The 21122-nt window shown below is 36.2% G+C and overlaps 1 protein-coding gene and 1 pseudogene across 7 annotated transcripts in view; both read left to right on the top strand.

The window, feature by feature from the left end:
- Window positions 1-21122, top strand: part of TASP1 (taspase 1) — a 253771-nt gene that overhangs the window by 5168 nt on the left and 227481 nt on the right. For 6 of the 7 annotated variants that reach the window (XR_002123096.1, XM_019635266.1, XM_019635267.1 and 3 more), the window contains exons 3-4: window positions 1894-1961; window positions 5650-5718. Coding sequence is in view for 5 of the 7 variants with exons in the window: in XM_019635266.1 (XP_019490811.1) it covers window positions 1894-1961; window positions 5650-5718 (137 nt within the window). In the remaining 2 variants the exon portion in view is untranslated. Of the gene's footprint in view, window positions 1-1893; window positions 1962-5649; window positions 5719-13016; window positions 13170-21122 lie in introns of those variants that run through there. The other variant, XM_019635272.1, reaches the window with a different exon arrangement.
- LOC109378997 (vacuolar protein sorting-associated protein VTA1 homolog) lies at window positions 17843-18930 on the top strand (annotated as a pseudogene).

The following is a 21122-nucleotide window of genomic DNA, read 5'->3' on the forward strand; positions in this document are numbered from 1 at the left end:
GAAAGGTCTGACATTTATAACAAACAAGAACATAGAGCTTTTGATTACTTGGAAAGCATTGCTTTCCATGCCTGTCATGGTAATATCCATCCTTTCTCAGACACACACTTGATGGTAATGGCTGCTAGATAAAATTGCTGCTGGGGCCAGCAGTAATTGGAGGAAATTTGGGTTATGGCAAATGGGTGTGGATTAAGGGTGACTTATTATTAGAAGGTCAGATTGGTTATCTAGAAGTATATATCTTGCACCATTAAGGGACAGAATTTCAATTCCTCATCCAGTGTAGAGATTTTAATGTTTTTCTTTGTTTGTTGTTTTAGTACTAGAGGAGACTTACCCAAATTTTAGTCATTTGAATGGTAGTTTCTTGATTTTTCAATTACATCGGTGTACTACCTATATTGTTTACCTAGTGTTACAAAACGCTTTTTCATATTAAAATTTTAAAGATAAAACTTATCTTTACTGAAATGGAATTTCACCATAATTTGCATTAAGAGAAAATAACTTTAGACCAAACAAAACAGTGTAATTGAATTTTACCTAGATCCTGTTGCATGGCAGTGGCTTCGATCGGAAGCCTACCTCTCCTTTGTTAAACAGAGGAATTAGCAAGTGTTAACCAGATATTAAAGATATACTGGAGCCATGTTGAGACTTTTTCCCTATTATAATACAGAAGGATTTATGTATTAATGCTATCATCCATACACTAAAGTTATCTCTGTGGCAACAGTGTCCCAATCTTTGGGAACACTGCTGAAAGCCTGGGACCCTGAGATGTAAGACAGCAGACCTGAGATCACCTATTAGAGAGCCATGAAGAGACGCCTATTAAATATTGGAGCTGGTTCTGTGAAGTCCTGAAAAACAGGATTGAATTTGGGTGTATTATGAATTCTGTTGCTTGGGAATCTTTTCTGCTCTCTTGGGTCACTTGACCATAGCTTCATGGCCAGTTCTTTCTCAGCGTTGAGGAAAGGAGGGTTAAGTTTGTGCAGTCTTCAGCCTCACATGAGGAGCCATGAGGCTTAGAGATAGAGTTCTTAATCCTCCTTTTTTTGTACCCCTATGGAGTCTTGTGGGGAGGGGGCGGAGAGGAGGGGTCAGAACTTTGATTGGAAGCCTAATTATCACAGTTTAAGGACTCTTGGTTTCTTTCTTATTTAGATTATTCTCAAATCCCTAACTAAGCAAGTATTAATCCTTTTTAGGGAAACACATTTCAGAGACTTTCTTTTGAGGAAGTTGCTGGATTTTGATCAAAAGACCAGGGACTGCCAGAGTTTCTAATAGGCAGTTGTGAATATACCATCACTGAGGTTTCAGAGATACCTCAGCCTACATTCCGGGAGGTGAGAGGATGTATAAAGGTTTGGGTAGGAGTGGTGGTATTATTGGTGGTGATTGTGGACAGGCGGGATGCAACATCCCTCAACTTCAAGTATTATTTAGAAACTGCCTCATTTTCTAAAATTACTCTTAAGAATTCTGGATTCCCGAATGGCAGGTGCTTTGTAAAGGTCAACAGAGAGGAACTGTCCCTGACACTGCTTGGGTTATCAACGCCAGACCAAAGAACTCCTGACTTTGGAGAGAGGTTTTTCAGAAGGAGGAAAGGTGACCTTGGTAAAGCCTCTTTGGGGACATGAGCTATTTCTAGTGCCTCTCCCAGGAAAATAGCTTTTGAAAAAGTAGATAAGGCATGGTATTAACAAGGCTTTTATGATGGAGAAAGAAACTATTAGATTTTTAAAAATCCGTATAGTTAAGACAATAGTTTTATTGTCACTGGGGAAGCATCAGTTTGTATGAACTATTTATATAATATAAGCAAGGACTCTGATATTTTAATGAATACTAACAATTGGTTGGTTTGTTCCACTACAGGTGCAGGTTATCATTCTGAATCCAAAGCCAAGGAATATAAACATGTATGCAAACGAGCTTGTCAGAAGGTATGAAGGGAATGTGTATGATAGAAATATTTCAGTTTTGACCATGAAGCAGCTTTACTTTGAAATTCAAAATTGTAAGGTTTGATTTAGAAGATAATCTTTGGTTTGAACCATAAAATATTGTTGCTCATATTTGTCAGGTCTTTTTTTATTTTGTTTTGTGTTTCTTTATTCTCCAAATCATGCTTAGATCTTTCCCTTCGTTTCCTAGATTAAAGTCTATTTTTGAAATTGGCACATAATCATATATTTTTTAATTTTTGCAAAGACTTTGAGCTGTATAGAAGGAGTAGGGAAACAGCTCAGAGGCAGCCACTGTGTCTGTGAAGGGAAGAAAAAAGTACTAACAAATGAAAATGGGTGCTTTTCTTAGGGAGCTTATCCTGTATGTTTTCCTTCTGTTTTTCATCACATAGTTTGTGTTATAGAAATTCATTGTCATTCCTGAGTTAGCTTTGCCCTTGTACTTAGTTGTGCTTTTTTTCTCTTTGGTTTTTGAGGTTTTGCTACATTGTTGAATATTTAATGTAGAGCCAGGAATGGACTCAGAAGAAATATTGTTTGTTTTTATTTTGATCCTGACTATATGCTCATGTAGGCAAACCTTTCATTAGTTTTTATGCAAATAAAATGTTAATAGGATTTTGTGTATCAAGTAAATATGAGTCTTTCAGCTCTTGATTTATATTTACATATCATTTTAAAGAAAGATTATACTTTATTAGAGATCTAAGCTTTTTTCTTATGAATGAAACCCCATAAATAAATAATATTTTGTTATAGGGATTTTATTGCTTTTTTTTTAATTTAAAATACAGCTAGAAAGTTCTCTAAGCTAGTTTATATTTTTTTATCTTATTTTTCAAAGTGTGAAATCTTTTCATTATCTGAAAAGAAATAAGTTTTACTTATGTAGAACTAAGGTAGTCCTACAAACCTAGTACATTTGGAGTATACAATCAGCCTCAATTTATACAATGAATGAACTTCTTAAAAGTTTAATACAATTCTCAGTTTTTCAGCTTTCTCTTTGTTGACTAAAGTGGAGTTTTAATAATTTATTAGAAATTAGACTTCTTTCTCTTTCTTTCCTATATTAATTTATACCCAAGAAGTAAAGTGATTTCATAGATCTTTACTCACTGTATTTTATTCTACAAAAGAATATGATTTGTTTATCACACTATAAAATACAGGATAGTATAAAAAATGCTTTTGTCAAATGTATGTTTCCATCTAAGAATTCTAAAATGTCTCTGTGATTGGAAGTCACTGTTTTTTATAGTTAGGGGTCGGGAGAATAGTAACAGTGGGAAGAGAAATTATTAGCTCTGAGCTTCAATTATCTATATAAAGTATGAAATGTCAGGGTATTTAAACGAAACTGAATTCATGTAATTTCTATGGCTATTTGAATTGTTCTGTGATAAATGAAGCCCCCTTTCTTAATAAATTCCTTGCATTTTGCATTTAGTGGCTATATTTTTTTCATTGTCTTAATTCAAATTATAAGTGAGCTGTGCGGTGTGATTAAACAATATGGTGAATGTTTAAATTAAAAAAAAAATTACAGTAAAAGACACATTGCCATTAATCCCCCTCAAAATACTCCCCCTTGCTTCAAACACACTTATCCCATCGTTCTTGCCACTTTCTGAAGCAGTTCTAGAAGTCCTATTTGATGAGTGTGTCTTTAATTGTGCTGTTGTGGCTGCCTCAATGTCCTGAACCATCTTGACTTTGGGAAAGAGCCAGAAGTCACATGGTGCCAGATTCGGTTAATAAGGACACACTGTAATGCTTTTTTTTTTTTTTTTTNTGAAAAGTATTTGGGGGATCATGTCAGCTGAGACCGTTGACTACTAAGCTAATGAGTTTTTATACACTCGGAAGTTTAAAAATTCCCTTTTTTGTTTGTTTTAATTAAAGCTTCCCCTACTTTTAAAAAGCAGTGCATGCTTATTAAAGAATATCTGGGAAATGCACAAATATTTTAAAAAGAAACCACCTACAGTTACATTAACCCAGCGTTTTGATCTCTTTCTTTATATTTTTATAGCATATTCTTAAATCTGCTTATCATAGTGTATGTGTATAAAATATGATTACAGTTGACTATGGTTTCCTTATACAGATTCAACCAACCACAGATCAAAAATATTTGAAAAAAAATACTACATTGTAAGAGATTTGAGATACTTGGATTTTGGTATCTGAGGGGTTCCTTGAATCACTCTGCCCCCTGATACCAAGGGAGGACTGTATTACTAAAAAGCATGATTTTTGTACATGTCAACCATTATATTGATCTTTTTTTCCCGGAGATGTAATTCATATATCACAAAGTTCATCCTTTTAATTTGTAAATTTCAGTGTTATTTTTTTTAGTGTATTCACAAAGTTATGCACCCATCACCACTATCTAATTCCAGAACATTTTTTATCACCTCCAAAAGAAACTGTACCCACTGTAGTCACTCTCCATTAAATCTCTCTTCCCCTTGTTCCCCAGCCTCTGGCAACCACTAATCTACTTTCTGTGTCTGGATTTTCCTATTCTGGACATTCTATATAAATGGAATCATATAATATGTGCCCTTTTGTGTCTGGCTTCTTTCATTGAGCATAATGTTTTCAAGGTCCATCCATGTTATATTATGTATCAATACTTCATTTCTTTTTATGGCTGAATAATATTGCATTATATGAATATGCCACATTTTGTTTATTCATCATCAGTTGATGGACATTTGGGTCGTTTCCACTTTTTGACTATTATGAATAATTTTGCTACAAACATCCATGTACACATTTTTGTGTGGACATATGTGTTCAACTATCTTGGTAGTATAGACCTAGGAGTGGAATTGATGGGTCATATGGTAACTCTAACTTTTTGAGAAAATGGCTGTGTGTTTTCCAAAGTGGCCTGCATGGGCAGGATATGAGGTTGAGATTTCTCCATATCCTTGCTAACACTTATTATCTGTCTTTGATTATAGCCATTCTATTGGTTGTGAAATGGCANACTGAGCCACTCGTCCAGCCCCCCACACCATAATGTTTTTATTTGACAGAAATTGCCGTATACCAGAAACGATATGTGACACGGAGCATTGTCATGATGGAGGATGATTTACAGCACACTTTAGAAAACACCTTATCTTGACTGTAGCTCACACCCAACTGACTGCACTGAACAAGTTGAAACTTGTCACACACTGTTACTAAGGTTCTACACGCTGCTTCCCATATCGAAGATCCCTGTCTTTCTGTTGGATGGCACTGGGCAGTAGCATTCACCGTATTTTATGATCACAATGGAAAGGCTCCGTGTCACACATTGTTTCTGGTACAGCAGTTTCTGTCAAAAACATTACGGTGTGTCCTCATCCACCTTATTCACTGGATCTGACACCATGCAACTTCTGGCTCATCCCCATGTCAAAATGACTGTGAAAGATAAACATTTTGAATTGTTTCATAAGTTATCCTGAATATAAATACTTGCTTGTTTTAAATCTAAGTAGTTATATCTTGAAGTATAGAATGGAACTAGTGATCAATTTTTATTAACTCTATATATCCTACACTTTTTTAAGCCTTTGAAACGTTTCTGGGTATGTTTGAGAAGTTGTGGTTTTATAATGGATAAATTATAAATTTATAAATCCCCTTGGTTTTGTAGGCAATTGAAAAGCTACAGGCTGGTGCTCTTGCAACAGATGCAGTAACTGCAGCTCTGGTGGAACTTGAGGTATTTCTTTTCTCTATTTATGTTTTACTTAAAATATTTGTGAGTTTATGTTTGTTATTCTTAAATGACTTGAAACTGTTGAGTTAGTCAACCATCAATTACATGACCAGTGTTTCCGAACAATATTAACAAAGTTGTGAAGAAGCCTGTCTATTATTGTTAGGTTGTTTTCACTGAGGACTTTTCTGAGTAATATAAAAAAGTTGCTTAAATTCCTTTTCCCTTTGTTTTGTGAGATTCATGTATATAAAAGTTACTGGTGATTGTATACTTAAATATCCTCCATATTTTCAGTAGGAAAATTCCTGAAGTTAACTCCCCCCAAAAGTAATATATATTTAGAAAAAGAAAAAATTTCAACTGTTTAGAAGTGTCTAACTTGGGAGGAGGAGTTTCCTCACCACCTAACAGTTCAGTGTATATCCTGCAGCTATGCTCTGTGAAGTGTGTTTGTTAGGTTGGTCTCCAGTTAGCTGCAGACATTCAGTGGGGGAGGTGCTCAAGTTTGCTGGAATTGTTTGTACACTAGAGTGAGGGTCTGTCAGTTTTCTTAATTTGGAACCTTGAGGATGAGTTTATCCAGGGGAGATTGAGGCCTTCAGAAGACCAACTTCTGCTGCTCAGACTTAGAGAAGCTAGATTTGTGTAAATCAGCTTAGAGGAGTGTAGTGAACACATAAATTTTTTTGGTTGAGAAGACTACTAGGGCAATCAAATAAGACAGGAAGGTAAAACAGATGAGTTTGAGGAAGGAGGTGATAGAGTAGATCCTCCCAAGTTGACAGGATTGTGGCTCTTGTGTTTGGGCTCTCATATCAGGGCACCTGTGCTGTCGCGCCGGGCCGTGCTTTCCCTTGGAAAATTGCCCAGGAGTTTACTGAAAGTCCTAGCTGTGTTTTCTGTATATTCTCTTGTTTAATTGTGAAGCTGCATTTTTAATCATGCTTTGTAGATTTTAACCCTTCTGTTAACACTTTCAGCTTGGTCCTAGTATAGTCAAGGAAGGTGAACATTTATGGTGGGGACCAGTTCTATCGTAGTGTGGTCCCAGAGCCATCCGATTTGGGGATATGTGGTCTCCTCCTAATGTGAGTGATACTTCTTATACCAGTTCTACCAATCATTAGCCATGTGTCTCTGGACACCTCGCAGCCTCTCCTTGACTCAGTTTCCCCATTTATATAACATGGGGTAATAATTCCTACTTTGTCGAGTTGTGAAGATTAGCTGAGTTAACATGACGATCACTTATGCAGTGTATGGCACATAGCAAACACCTCATAACTGTTAGCAATTATTACTATTATGAGGTATTTTGGGAATGATATATTCGAGGTGAATATGTAACTATTAATGACAAGTTTTACAATGTCAAAGACAGGTTGATTATATATTATGGATAAAAGCAGAAAAGTAATGCAAGAAAGAAGATTGATATATGCTTACCACCAAATCTTACCTTTTCTCAAAACACATACACAAGAGAAGTTTCATCTAACTTAATTCAGTTTTTAATTGCAAATTACTCTCCTTTACTCAGAAGATGGTGTCCTGAGATTACCAGTGCACAGAGTCACTGTGCGTCTGGGGAAAGAAGGCTAATGAATAGCTGGGGGATATACTATAATGGCAACTATGAATATAAAATTGAATAAAGTTAAGTTTTCCTTTTTTCTTCACAGTTTAGAATAACTTTAATTTTCTCAAGTCATACTTATATCATGTTGAGTATTTCATTACATTTTTCTCAAGTGATGTATCAATCCTTTTAGAAAAAGTTTACTTATTTATAAATAGTATAAACTTAAAAATGATGTAAAATACATTTTGGAATAATGTGTTTCACATGAATAAGTGAGCTTTAGAATTTTGAATGATGACCTGTGTGTTTTTTTTTTAAAGATTTGTATTGGGGACTTGGGGGAGGGGAACAGTGCTGGGGAATTGGGGTAAGGGGAACAGACAAGTTGCTGTCCTTTTGTTCTTCAGTCTAGTTGTGGAGGACNCAGTGGATGAAACTGCTAAAGGAGACATTTGAGAATATGCTCATGGACAGGCTGTCTGAGAGTTATGTTAAGAGAACAAAGCTGGGAGGAGATGGAGGGGCCATGAAGAGCTAGGATAGTAGATTGGCATGCTTGCCGAGGAGAGCAGGGAAGGTAGAGAATCAAAGGTTGCAAGAAGATTAAGAAAAGGCCATGAGGTTTGGTGACTTGGAAAAGATACATCTCATGAGTAAAGATACAATTTATGGGAAGCAAGAAGGTTCCCCCTGCCAAAACAGTTTTATTAAGTTATAATTCATTTATCGTATAATTTAGCCTCTTAAAGTGTCAATGGTATTTAATATATTTGGAATTTTGCAATCATCAGTACAATCAATTTTAGAACATTATATTGTTCCCCAAAGAAACTCTGCCCCCATTAGCAGTCATTCCCCAATTCCCCTCTTTCCTTCCAGCCCTAGGCAACCACTAATTTACTTTCTGTCTCTTTATATTTGCTACTATGGACATTATATAAATGGAAGCATGCAATATGTGGCCTTTTGTGATTGATTTCTTTCATTGTTCTCAAGGTTCATTCATGCCATAGTATGTATCAATACTTTATTCCTTTTTATGGCTAAATAATGTTTTATTATATGAATAAAGCATCTTTTGTTTAATCATCACCAGTTCATGTACATTTGAGTTTCCACTTTTTGACTATTACAGATAATTCTGCACTTAACATCTGTGTACAAGTTTTTGTGTGGACACGTTTTCAGTTCTCTTGTGTATATACCATGGAGTGGAATTGCTGGGTCATATACTAACTTTATGTTGAACATTCAAGCAACTGTTGCAGAGAATGGACAAGTTGCCAGTGTTTTTTAGAAATAATACAATTAATTTTAATATTATCACTGGTAGGAAATTGCAAAATGTCCATATTTAGACATATTAGTCAGAAATAAAGGCATGATAAAAATGGATCTGTAAAATTGGTTCTTGTTGTGTAAAGCTTTGCATCTCCTTTCATTGGAAACCTTTTGTGTTGAGTGTTACCTCAAAGCTTAGCTGAAGTGTTAGACATTTTTCTTGTGCATGTATTGATGTAAGTATACTTCATCAATTTTAAATAGTGATTCCTAGTAATGACTACAGATGTGATAAAAACATCACAGGGATATTTGATGTTAATCTATGATCATGATTTATTTTTCACCCTTCAGTCTTAACAATAGAGATCAAATACTGTGATTGATTTATTTATTTTGCATTTGAATTACCTATAGTTTGTGTGGCCCCAGAAATTCAAGACCCAGAAAAGCAAAAACAAAAAAGAGCTCTTGGGCCAGTATTGTTGATTGGCCATGTTTTTATCTATTCCTTCCCTAGATAGGCCGAGTGTTGAGAAGTTTCAGAATACGGCCTTTCCCCTCTCACTACAGTTTTTAAGTGGGACCTCATAGGCTTCTCCTGTTTTGGAACTTGGATTTAGCTAGTACTTTGTATCCCATAAATAAATTAAAAAAAATTTTTTTAAGTAATACACTCAGATTGCTCAAAATCGAAAGGTATGTAACAGTGAACAGTGAAATTTCTATCCCACCTTTGTCCATCAGTCATCCAAATCTATTGGTGACCACTAATATACTATTTTTTGGTATATTCTTCCAGATTTGTACTTTGCACATATATTTAGCTGTACTATTTTTTCCCCTCAAAATACNCGCCACTCGGCCGGTCCGACCTGTGTTTTTTAAGAGTGTGGATATGAAGGTTGTTTTTTTCCCCCAAACAAACGTATTTTGATTGTTATATGGATAATGGTAGCATAGAACACTGGCCTGAATGAGGTTTGCATACTTTGCCCCCTTTAATTATTAAATTTGGGGAAGAAGTTCAATGAATTATTTTTCAAAATTCATTTTTAGTGGAATCTTTGATTGAAATATATGTTAGTCATTTTCATAAAGACTAAGGCTACACTCACTGGAAAAATTTTCCTGAATCTGAAGAATTATGTTGGCAGTCATGCTTATACTGCTCTCTGCAGTATCAGTTACCTTGTATAATTGTGATTCGTCACCTTTAGACAGGGTGAGGTTTTCAAATAAAGAGTTCAGTTGAAAAAGTATTGTCATAGTTTAGGTCAATGGGAAGATACATGAAAATCAAAGTCTAATATTTTCCGTACTTAGTGAAATATAAACAAATATTAAGTCCTTTTAGTTTACTGAAAAGTCCCAGAGAATGTGATTTATACTGTTATGTTTAATTTGAGAGTAACTACTTATCTTTTTTTTGATCAGTCTGTTCAGTAGAGTCCTAATTCAATCTATGCAGTGTTGTCCTAATTATTGAATCGATATGGATAATCATCATAGCTTTTCTTTTTGACTTTGTGACTTCTTGACTAAAATAAAACCACACTTTTAAAACTTGCCTGTTACGTTATTACTTAGGCAGATAACGAAAATCGATTTGAATTCCTTGAACACTTTACTAACTGTGAACTGAAATGATTGAAATGGTTTAATGGTCCTTATTGGCTATAAGGGGTATCTGGCCTTGTATTTTGGAAAAATATGAAACTTTACACTTACCCAAATAACGAAAAATGCACTGATTTCAACTTGATGCCCTAGAGAAGGAAAAGACAAGATGAAAGAAAATAAAGTTTTTAATAATATATATGATATAAATAAAAAAATGATGTATTTAGGTGGCCTTGGTACTTGTTCAGGCCACCTAGACACGTTATTATTGAGTTTTTCTTGGAAACAGATTACCTTGTGTGCTTTCATTTATCTTGTCTACTAGTGTAGACAAGTGGTGTTTTCCTAAGACTACCACTTCTGGGCACCAGAGTGGGTGTTTTCTTCATTTAAATAAGGGAGGTGGGGCCAAGCGCTTAAGTTCCTGCCTGTTAAACTGACTAGCTTCTCCCTTAAGGGTTTGGGAGGGAAGGAGGCCAATCCCATAAGAGAGGCGCTTTGGAGTGTGGAAATGAAAATGATATGACACCAAAGTGCATTTTGTTTATCTTCAAAATGTGGGGAAGGAAATGGAAAGGTCAGTTTATAGATCATGTTTTAATAATTTACTGTTAAATTGATTTGGTCTCATTGTTTCATTTAGCTATTTATAGCTTTTTTGAGATTATCCTTATAACTGATGGGAAAGTGACTTCTATCCATTGGATAATACAATTCACAGTACAGAAGATAAATATTGTGAAACAATCTGATCTTCATATGTAGGGCTAAGCATTTGGAAGACAGTTGTTTTCATGGATGCTTTTAAAATAGTTTTGTTTCAGGTAATGACTGTATTTTAAATTCTAGACCATAATTTTGCACATTTCACATGGTATAGCTTCTGATACAAATTTTTTCTTTGAGGAAATTAGATATAGCCCTGGGTGAGTCGTGATGCCACTGCTAAAGCAGAAAGTGTTTTATAGATTCTGATAGAAAATGAACTTGCACTCATAAAATACTTACTGAAGCTTCCTTTGCACCTCAATATTTTTCTAAAAATGTATGAAGTCCTGGTTAAAGAGTTCTAATAAGGAATAATAGATGAAATACGAATGACAAACTTTTGAGGAGTTACTTGTCTTTTGTGAGAAACTGAAGAATCTGGACGAGATTTTAAATACATTGAAGTAGCCTTTGAGATATTTTGGTTAATTCATTTTGAAAACTGGTTATTTTGGTGGGTAGAATACTTTGCATTAAAAATAGTGACAGGTGTAGCTTTTAGGTTTCAAATAGTGAAAGGCAAATTGCAGAGGCTTCTTTGTTAAAAATGTTTTATTGAATTTATGTTATTCTAAGTGGACCCTGCTGTTCTTTTGTTGACTTGATTCACCCTTTAAAGCTCCCTATGCTGGGGAAATGGTAATTCATGGTTAGAACTAGTTTATTGTCCAAGTGCTTTAGCATTTAAAGAGCAAATTCTGCCGGGCACAAGTTTTTATACCTGTCTGCTCAAAACAGTCCATTGTCTTTGGATCTCTATATAACCCAATATAATGCTTGCTTATAAACTCTAAGAAAATCTTTTAAGAAGTAACTTATTATCCAGATGGCTGATAGTTTGGGGTAGGAGAGAAAAAAAGTTGGTATTTGGATTATTATTTATAGTATTGTTGCACATTTATCTGTGTCTCTACTTCCTCTTACACCCAGAGCCAGCTCTGCACGCGCTTCTATAAAGCAAGAAATCTAGAAAGTTATCACTGTTGAGTAGTCGGTTGTTGGTGGACCTCAGCCCAGGCCTGTGCAGGTGCAGGATTAAGCCATACCCTCTTCCCTTGGCTATATGCTTCTGCCTGGAATTATTTGTGTTCCTCAGAGGGAGAGAGAGAGCACCTAAGGCCTGCTAGTCTTTGAAATGCTTAGTGGTGGTGGCGATGATGTGGCTTGTTGCTGGCATAGCGGCATACCTAGGTTGGAAGGAAATGTTGGGAAAGACTGATAATGACCGCCTTTCTCTCACCAAACCTGTAGCAAGTTCGCTTGTGGGTTACTTTGTGAATAGACGTTTAACCACACCCTGCTCCCTAACCCCACTTCAGTTTTTAGTTTTTGTTAAAAAAGTAGGGGCATCTACTTTATAGTCATTTCTGTTTATTTGGGAGGTTAAGAAATTAAATAAGTAAGCATTTCCAGTTGCATTTTTTTTTCTTTTGCAGAAATCATCTTTTCATAAGCAGAGGGTAGCTGAGTATTTCAGTAGTTCCTTGTTTCCTCCTCTCCTCCCCTTCCCCATAGGGCTGAACATATTGGAAAGACAGCTTGATGCATTTAGCTCACATAACACACGTGCCCATTAGCCGTAATGTGACTGATGAGTCTGAGTAGACCTGCTACCTTTGAAAGTCTCATTTTTCTTTTCCATTGATAATATCTTTTGTTCTCTGTAATGTTTGTATGTATGTGAAGCAAGGAGTTTTCCTTTTTTCTTTTGTAGTACTTAAAATGTTTGCTTTGCATGAAATATGAGTTTTGACTTTATATACCCTTTTTACTTATTTTTTTCAACTAGGTATCATTGATTGTTTTAGTCAAAGACCCTATTTTGCCTGTCTGTTTAGCAGTATTTCCAGTGGTGCTTCAGTATTTCTGTGTATGCCAGCTGTTTATAGAGTCTTTATGTTTCTCTGCATTTTTTGTTTTATTTTTTGAGGTGTATACACACAGTTACACTTCATGGAGTTGCATCCAGCCAAGTATCCATGTTCTTCTTGTGAAGAGGCAGAGAAAATCACCTCTCTCAAGAATTTCCACCTTCTGACCAAGGGAAATGTGTCCTGAAGAGCTGTACGCAGATGGGAGGCAACTTGTTTGCTTGTTCTGCTGCTAGAGCATTGATTTAATTAGAAGACAGGCTGTGGGTGGCCATGTGCAGACAAGGAAGCACCAGACAGAGCCCAGTTAGCCTGGGACAGTAAAAGTAAGTTACGCTCTTTTTAAAACACTGTTTTTAGTACTGATGCTGATTCTTGCCTTTAGTACTGAGGGGCAACTTGTAACTTACTGTTTGCTTTTACACATTAGGTACATTTGTTCTTTTTCTGAGACCCTAGAAATTAAACCTGCTTTCTAGCACAAAGTATCTCCTTAGCGGAAGTGTTGATTTTTTTTTTTCTTTCAATTTTTTTAGGCTACAAAGAAAACCGAACCAATTATCACATTCTAGATTAATTTTATACTGCATCAAAACTGTGTACCAGTTTTTGACCAGGTCAAAAACTTAAGTACAGAGCTTGTTACATTTTACTTTGTACTGGTGGGAACATGAAACAATTTTTACCCTTTTCTAGCCATTTCTTGATGAGCTGTGTGGACCTTATCAGATGTATTCTTCTTGGCTGAACCTGTTAGAAGACATATGGTCCAAGATCAGACTTAGCAGTTCCTGAGGAGCATGTAGCTTTATTTGTGAGCCCTTATTTTGTTCAGGGAGTGTTGCTCTCTGAGAATATATTATGTTTTGGAATTCACTTTTGAACTACTTAAGCTACATTTTGTAGTGTGGTGGACTTGGTAATCCTGTGTTTTGGCTCTGTGGAAGCAAATTAGATTTTTGGAGTGAATGTAAAACGTCATCTTGTCCTATATTAATAGAGATATTAGATTCATTGACCCTTGGATTTATAGTGTTGTCACTATTGAGTCATATTGTGTGTGTGTGTGTGAGTGTGAGTGCGTGCGTGTGTTTGGATCTGTATCATTTGGGGCATAGATTTTATAATCTAACATCTACTTTGTTTTGCTTTTGGTAATGAGGGAGCTAGGCTAAGAAGAGTTTTCTGTGTTCAGCAAAATTACAGGCTGATATTATAAAGGTCAATCTGAAAGACTTGTTTTGATTTTAAGTTTTTGTCCATCTCCCAAACCTAGGCCTTTATGCAGAATTTGGAAAGGAATGAGGAAGAAATTTAAGTGATATAATTTTTAGGAATCCCATCATGATCATATCCTAGATCCTGCTCCAAAGCAGAACAAAACATTGTTTATTATTTGTTTTCATTCATTTTCTCTTTCTATCATCTAATTTTTATGTGGGTGGCAGGCTTTTTACCTAAGTGTTAGAATAATGAAGGATTACATCTCACTATAGCAGAACAAATAGCTTAAAATTGAATCGTAGGCATCCCAGTTGACCAAAGTTCTTCGGCCGTTCCCACTGCCAAGGAGCTTTTACTGGCAGTCAGTCTCACTCAGCGTCCAGCCCCCTGCGTGGTGTGTACTCGGTTACTGACAGTCACGACGTGCAGATACCATAACACAGGGCGTCAACACTGTAACACTTACTAGGCTTCTTAGAATATTCAGAGTGAAGAACTTATGTTTTCCTCTCTTGAAGTATGTGCAGATGTTAACATTTTCTAGAGATTTGGAAGTCTTTTTAATAATAATAAAAAGCATAGTTATAAGCTACTACTTATAAGTTACTAATAACCCCCGCCCCAATTCTAACCATGTCCTCACCTCACGTTTGATAGAAGGATGGTTTAAGTTACTATAATTCCATAGTCTGTTAGGATTTTTTTTGGAGTGATGTTGTCGTATTATTGTCAACATGGTTAAAAGGTGTAATTATTTAGGTTGAAGGGAAGTATAAGTGGATGCCAAATTTGGCTTTACTAGAGAAACAGCTACATTTGTCTTTTCTATTGTAGCTCATGTGGAAAGGACAATTTCAGGTACCGTGTGTGCTAACCTCTTCCTGGACATCGTAAAGAATCCAACTAAAATAAAGCTTAAAACTATTTCAGATGTGCAAGTCTGTTGAAGCCAATATTTTATTTTAGAGATTTGTGTTATATTTGACAAGTAACTCTTTGTACTGGAATTCCGTGGCTTTCAATTAAAAAAAACATGAAAGTAAACTGCTCTGATGTCATTTTTCTGCTTAATTATATGTTTATTTGCAAATTAGGCAGATTAATAATAGAAAAGAGGTAAGGACAGATGTGCAGTGCTTTTTTATTAAAATTTTTAAATAATAAAATTTGAGAAAAATGTGGTTCCATTTTTTGACAGACTATTGTATGTCAGATCAAGTGCTATAATGAAAAAAAAAATCAACATTTGTTACATTTATTCTGACATTTCCAGAAGAACTTGGATGCTTCAAGAAGATCGTAAAAAGTCTTAGTTCCTAATACATATACTGTTGTGTGTGAGAGTTTTTGGTTAACATACAACATGTTTTCTTTTGTGTAATTGAACAGTTAAAAATGAACTGTCACAGATACTAAAACTAGGTATTCAACATACTGTATTTGATTCAAGTGTTCACAGAGTGTGATGCAAACAAATGTTCTCTCAACCTACTTCCAGGATAGCTAAAATATTACTTTAACACATGTTTAAAGTAGAGCACTGTAACGATTTGGCTAGATATAATTCTGGACTGTCTAAGTTGAATAATTTCCTCAGGCATTCCAACTTTGATCAACCACAGCAAGAACTTTTAGCATGTCTGTAAAGCAGCCAGTGCATCTGTAAATATGTCCTGAGGTAGAGAGAAAAGGGAGAATGCCAAAAAAGAAAGAATATTTTCTATCATTAAGAAGCAGTTACAGAATGAAAATGGAAAGTTTTTTGTTTCCCTAGAGGAACTCTTTTTAGATAATTGAGCCTCTGATGTCTAAGTATGCCCTGTGGTCCTGTATTAATGAATGAAAGGTACTTCATTTGGGCCTAGTAGAAATGTTTCTGGCTAACTCTGCTGAAACTTATTGGTTAAAGCCCATTAATTTTTTAACTTTTCATTCTTTATTAATATATTAATTGGCTGAAAACCTAAACGTAAACAATAGTATGTATCTCAGTAAAGCATGTACTACATGTTGATAATTGGCTAGTACTTGGGTGAAAATACGCTTTCATGACCCTGTTCTAGAGAATGACTCTAACAACAGGCAGCACCACTATTTTCCTTTTGTTTTCAACACATGGGGAACAATAGGCTTTCTGGTTTTTATTTTCAGTCACCTGAAAATGATTCTGTAAACAAGCATGAACTAATAATATTAATAATGGTAAATTGCCCTCTGCTATGTGGGAGCTGCGTGTTTCCTGTACTGTTGGACACAACATGCTCACATCACATGAATATAACTTTCCCCGGAGATCTTTTAAGGTGTACTTAACTACTGCCTATAAACTGAATATTTAAATTGGATGATTTGTCTAGCTTCTTTCTGACCTTGTTTTCTGTAGTCCCATGATAACAGATACCGTGCCCTTCAGTTAGCTCCAGCGGTGAAAATTCTGCTGTTTAAATCACTATTGTACCAACCATTAGAGGAATCCATAATCTTGTGATTTTCATGTTCCAGATCTTAATTACTGTCAACATTCTCTAAGTCAGCCATGGAAAACAAAGTTAACACAGTAAAATAAAATTTACTAATAGTAAAAAAAAAATTATTGTAGTTTCACTTTCTTTTCACTGAGTATTTTTTCAGAACTGGACAAAGGGCAATATAATTGGTAAATTTACACCCCTTAAGCCCATCCCCTGTATCCTAAATGAGGTGCAGAGAAATGACGAATAGGCAGGTTGGGGGCAAGATGGATGGGCAAGGCCTGGATAAGCTAATCGTGATGTTGTTTGGAGGCAGGATACTTGTTTACTCAGATTTTTTTCTTCCTATAAACATTGTCCATCTGAATGTCATAATTTCTTCAAAATTTAATACTTGTTTAATTTCATGTTCCTGTTTCCTTGATCTTGAAATCACTAACATTCACACTGAGAATGTAAGAGCCAACTTTTACAAAAACTAAAGGGATCTAGTATCTAATTTATAGGTAGATTCTCATTGTCCATTAATTATTTTACCTGAATATCTCTTTGTCAATTTTTCCCATATTATTTGAACATTTATATTTCTCCTCCCATCCCATGTAACTATGTAAGTTTTGTATGTGGGGTATTTTTTATTGATTTGATTTGATTTATTTTATTTTGCTCCAAACTACTAGCTCCAAAGAGAATATCATCTTTTCTCTTAAGATCTTGATAATTGCAGTTCATTGCCAAAGTTGTAGGTGAAGTTGTCTATACCAATGAGATCAAGGTATTGAGAAAAATACCATGATATTTCATCATTCTTCTGTGGATTCTGGGTAAGAAGCTCATCTGACTCATTTTGGAGAAGCAAAAAAAGCGTTATAAATTCTAATTGTCATAATTGGAAGATACGTGGCATGTGTGACCACTAACCCGGCTCTTAGTAAAGGTGTATTGAACATAGCAGCTAGACTACAGCTCATGTTAAATGGCTTACTTCTGTATTTATCATCATTTTTCTTTAAGTAGTAAGAGGTAAGAATATTCAATAGTTTAAATATTCAGCTAAGCATGAGAATAAAATCATATGTTGTTAGGACTGGCAGATGTGTCAAATGAGATCTGCATTGTGTGGAAAGCTGAGGACTTGCCAAAGCTCAGATTGTGCATCTGGAGAAGCTTGAGATCTTATTAACCTTTACAGAGTGACATAGGCCGGAGGTTGCAGAAGAGACAGTTCACAGATGTGTGCTGATTGGCCCATAGACGAGGTCTTAAAAATTGGAATTTGAGAAGTGGTGAGTCTTGGAGTAGCGATGGCTGCGCTTGCCCTGCTGCCTCTGCTCTCCCCACAGTTTAAGAGCAGACAGCATCACCTGAGGATGGCTCAGGAACGTGACAAGCGGGACCCTGTTGTGGCCTATTACTGTTATTTATATGCAATGCAAACTGGAATGAAAATTGATAGTAAAACTACTGAGTGTCGTAAATTTTTATCAAAGCTAATGGATCAGTTAGAAGCTCTTAAGAAACATTTGGGTGGTAATGAAGCTATTACTCAAGAAATAGTTGGTTCTGCCCATTTGGAGAATTTTGCTTTGAAAATGTTTTTTTTTTATTTTTTTAAGCTGAGCCATCCTGCCACCTGTTGGCAGCTTAGCGGCTGCTCAGCTCTGGCCGGCAATCGAACCGCTGTTGCTCAGAGCTCAAACTCGAGCGAGCTCTTAACAAACTGAGCCACTCGGCTGGCTCCTGAAAATGTTTTTGTATGCAGACAGTGAAGATCGGGCTGGGTGATTTCACAAAAACATGATCAAGTCCTTCTATACTACAAGTATTTTAATAGATGTCATTACAGTGTTTGGAGAGCTCACTGATGAAAATGTGAAACACAGAAAGTATGCAAGGTGAAGGCAATATATATCCATAATTGTTGAAAGAATGGAGAGACTCCTCAAGGAGGGCCTATTGGAATTGAAGAAGATAATGATGTTGAAGAAAATGAAGATGTTGGAGCAACCTCTCTTCCCACCCAGCCACCTCAGCTGCCATCTTCAACTTACTACCCCAGCAACGTGCAATCAAGCAGCTACACTGGAATATAGATCCCCACCCCCTGCGCACGTTCCAGCTAATACGCCCATAGAAGTGCCTCACAGCGCAGGTTTAACAAGTAATACCATCCAACCTACTCCACAGGCTATTCTGGCCATCGATCCTGTACTTTTCAGTAGTTTCCCAGGGGGATATCTGTCTCACACCAGAGGACTTTGCCAGAGCTCAGAAATACTGTAAATATGCCGGCAGTGCTTTGCAATATGAAGACATGAGCACCGCCGTACAGAACCTACAGAAAGCTCTCAAGTTACTGACCAAAGGCAGAGAATGAGTCTTTATACTACACGCAGATCCATGCATTTTGGCCTAAAGAACTAACAGCCTGTTACACTATCTGCAGCCTATCAGCCCAGTTTTAAGGAAGACTTTAGTCTCGTTGAATATAACAATGAAACCTGTGTCCGTGCTTTGAAGCATTCATCAGCAGCCTCAACCGGTTTTCATTGTCCATTTAGTGGATCCAGTAGTCTCTGGCTATGTAGGGCTAATGTTAGCAAGATCCTAAATGTGCCCGTTGAACCCTGTTTCCAAAAATGAAAATATAGTTCTCCAAAATATTGGGAATAAGCTTTGTATCTTAATTTACATAAATTAAGGAATTTTTTTGATCTTCAGTTTGCACAGAGATAGTATTGCTTTGCTATAAAATTCTAAATTTGACTTTTAATAAAGATTGCCAGAATAGTAAAAAAAATTGGAATTTGTTGCCAATATTTAAAAATCAGGAGACTCAAAAAAATCAGGGTTTCTAACTTCTTTTGAAAAAAAATGAGAACTGGCTGCATGGAGCATACCGTCTCTCAGGGCTGCAGTTTGCCACGGCTGAGTGACAGCTGCCCCTTTTGAGTACAGGAGACTAACACTGTATTGCAGTTCAAGGTACAGCTGAAAATAAGGCTTGGACAGAGATGCCAATTTTTGACTTGTTGGAAGGGCCTCGAAAGTGAATTAATGGTTTAATTGGCATTAATTTAATGTTCTAGAGGTTGCAAATATTGCAACAGGTTTCTACCAGATGTAAGTAAAACTGGAATGAGTTATGATTTAATTTTTAAAAATTGGAATTGGACTTAAGTATTAACTAATTATTTTGAAAATGAACTTCAAATCAAACTGAAGATTTGACAGAAAATTTCCCATTAAAGCAATCTGAACCAGAACCAAAGTGTATCTGTCAGCCCATAGAGTTTTGATCTGGAGCTAAAGGAGATGAAAATACTCTGTGACCCAACTAAGACTGCACCAAATTGTTCTTTTATTTCCTTCTAGTCCCAGGAGAAAAATATTACTTTCAGTGTTTGTGGTGAAGAATGTACCGGAAATGACCAAAAGCACAAGCATATTGCACCGATTTCCAAACTTTGTCTTGCTAACCTCCTAAAGGACATTTAGCTTCCAACATCATTTCTCTTATCTTGATTCCACTACTTCTTGATGGAAAACAAACTAAGAAATCATTGATTTGTGCATAATTTGTGTGGCTGCATCTGTGATGGTTACAGGGAAAACTTCGTACGTATGTCCTTTTACCAGTGAATCTCTCACATTTTATTAATGTTTTTCCAGTTCATCTAATTTTTCTCCAGTAAAAGTTGAATCCTGGCTCTCAGAGTGGTTAGTTTTTTGTTTTTTTTTAGCTGAGCCATCCTGCCATCTGTTGGCAGCTCAGCTGCAGCTCAGCTCCGGCCGGAAGTCAAACTGTGGACCTTGTTGCTCAGAGCTCAAACTGTTGAGTGAACTGTTAACCAACTGAGCCACTTGGCCGGCCCAGAGTGGTTAGCTTTTGTTAGCCTCTCATGACTGACTTGGCTCTCCTACTGTCCACCTCCTCTCTGCTGTTGCTGACATATGCCTTTACCAGCCTCCTGAAAAATGGGGTTTGCAGACAAAGTGAGGTTAAACAGCTTACAGAGTTCGTTTAGATCAGGGTTTCTCCAGGTGAGGGCCATGGTCCAGACAGATCAGAATCACTTGAGGTAGCTTGTTCAAAGAAAGTGGAGATTCCCTGTGTTCACCTCACATGACCTAAATCACAATCTTTGGGGATGAGAGTCTGATCCCCAACCATTTCTGATTCTCTTTAATAACCTTTTTATTTTTAGGTAATTGCCAATTTAAGTGCAGTTGTAAGAGATAATACACAGAGATTCCTTGGATCCTTTATCCCGCTATGCCAACTAACAGTTTTTTTTTTTAATTTGCAGTTAATTTTTTATTTTCAAAATTTTACATTATAGTTTCAAAACTTTTTGCCTGAGTGTAGTACACATGTAGAAAAGTATACACATTTATTGGAAAGGGACAGCTTGAATTTTTCAGAGTGAATTTAGCCCTATGTAGTAACCAGATCCCAGATCAGGAAACATTTGCAGCCCTCTAGAACAGGGGTTGGCAAACTGCGGCTCGTGAGCCACATGTGGCTCTTTGGGTATGTTCTGTCTTAAAAGTTTGCCGACCCCTGGAAGAGCCAATCCTGTC

Source organism: Hipposideros armiger, unplaced genomic scaffold (genome assembly GCF_001890085.2).
Source record: "Hipposideros armiger isolate ML-2016 unplaced genomic scaffold, ASM189008v1 scaffold_20, whole genome shotgun sequence".
Taxonomy (NCBI): domain Eukaryota; kingdom Metazoa; phylum Chordata; class Mammalia; order Chiroptera; family Hipposideridae; genus Hipposideros; species Hipposideros armiger.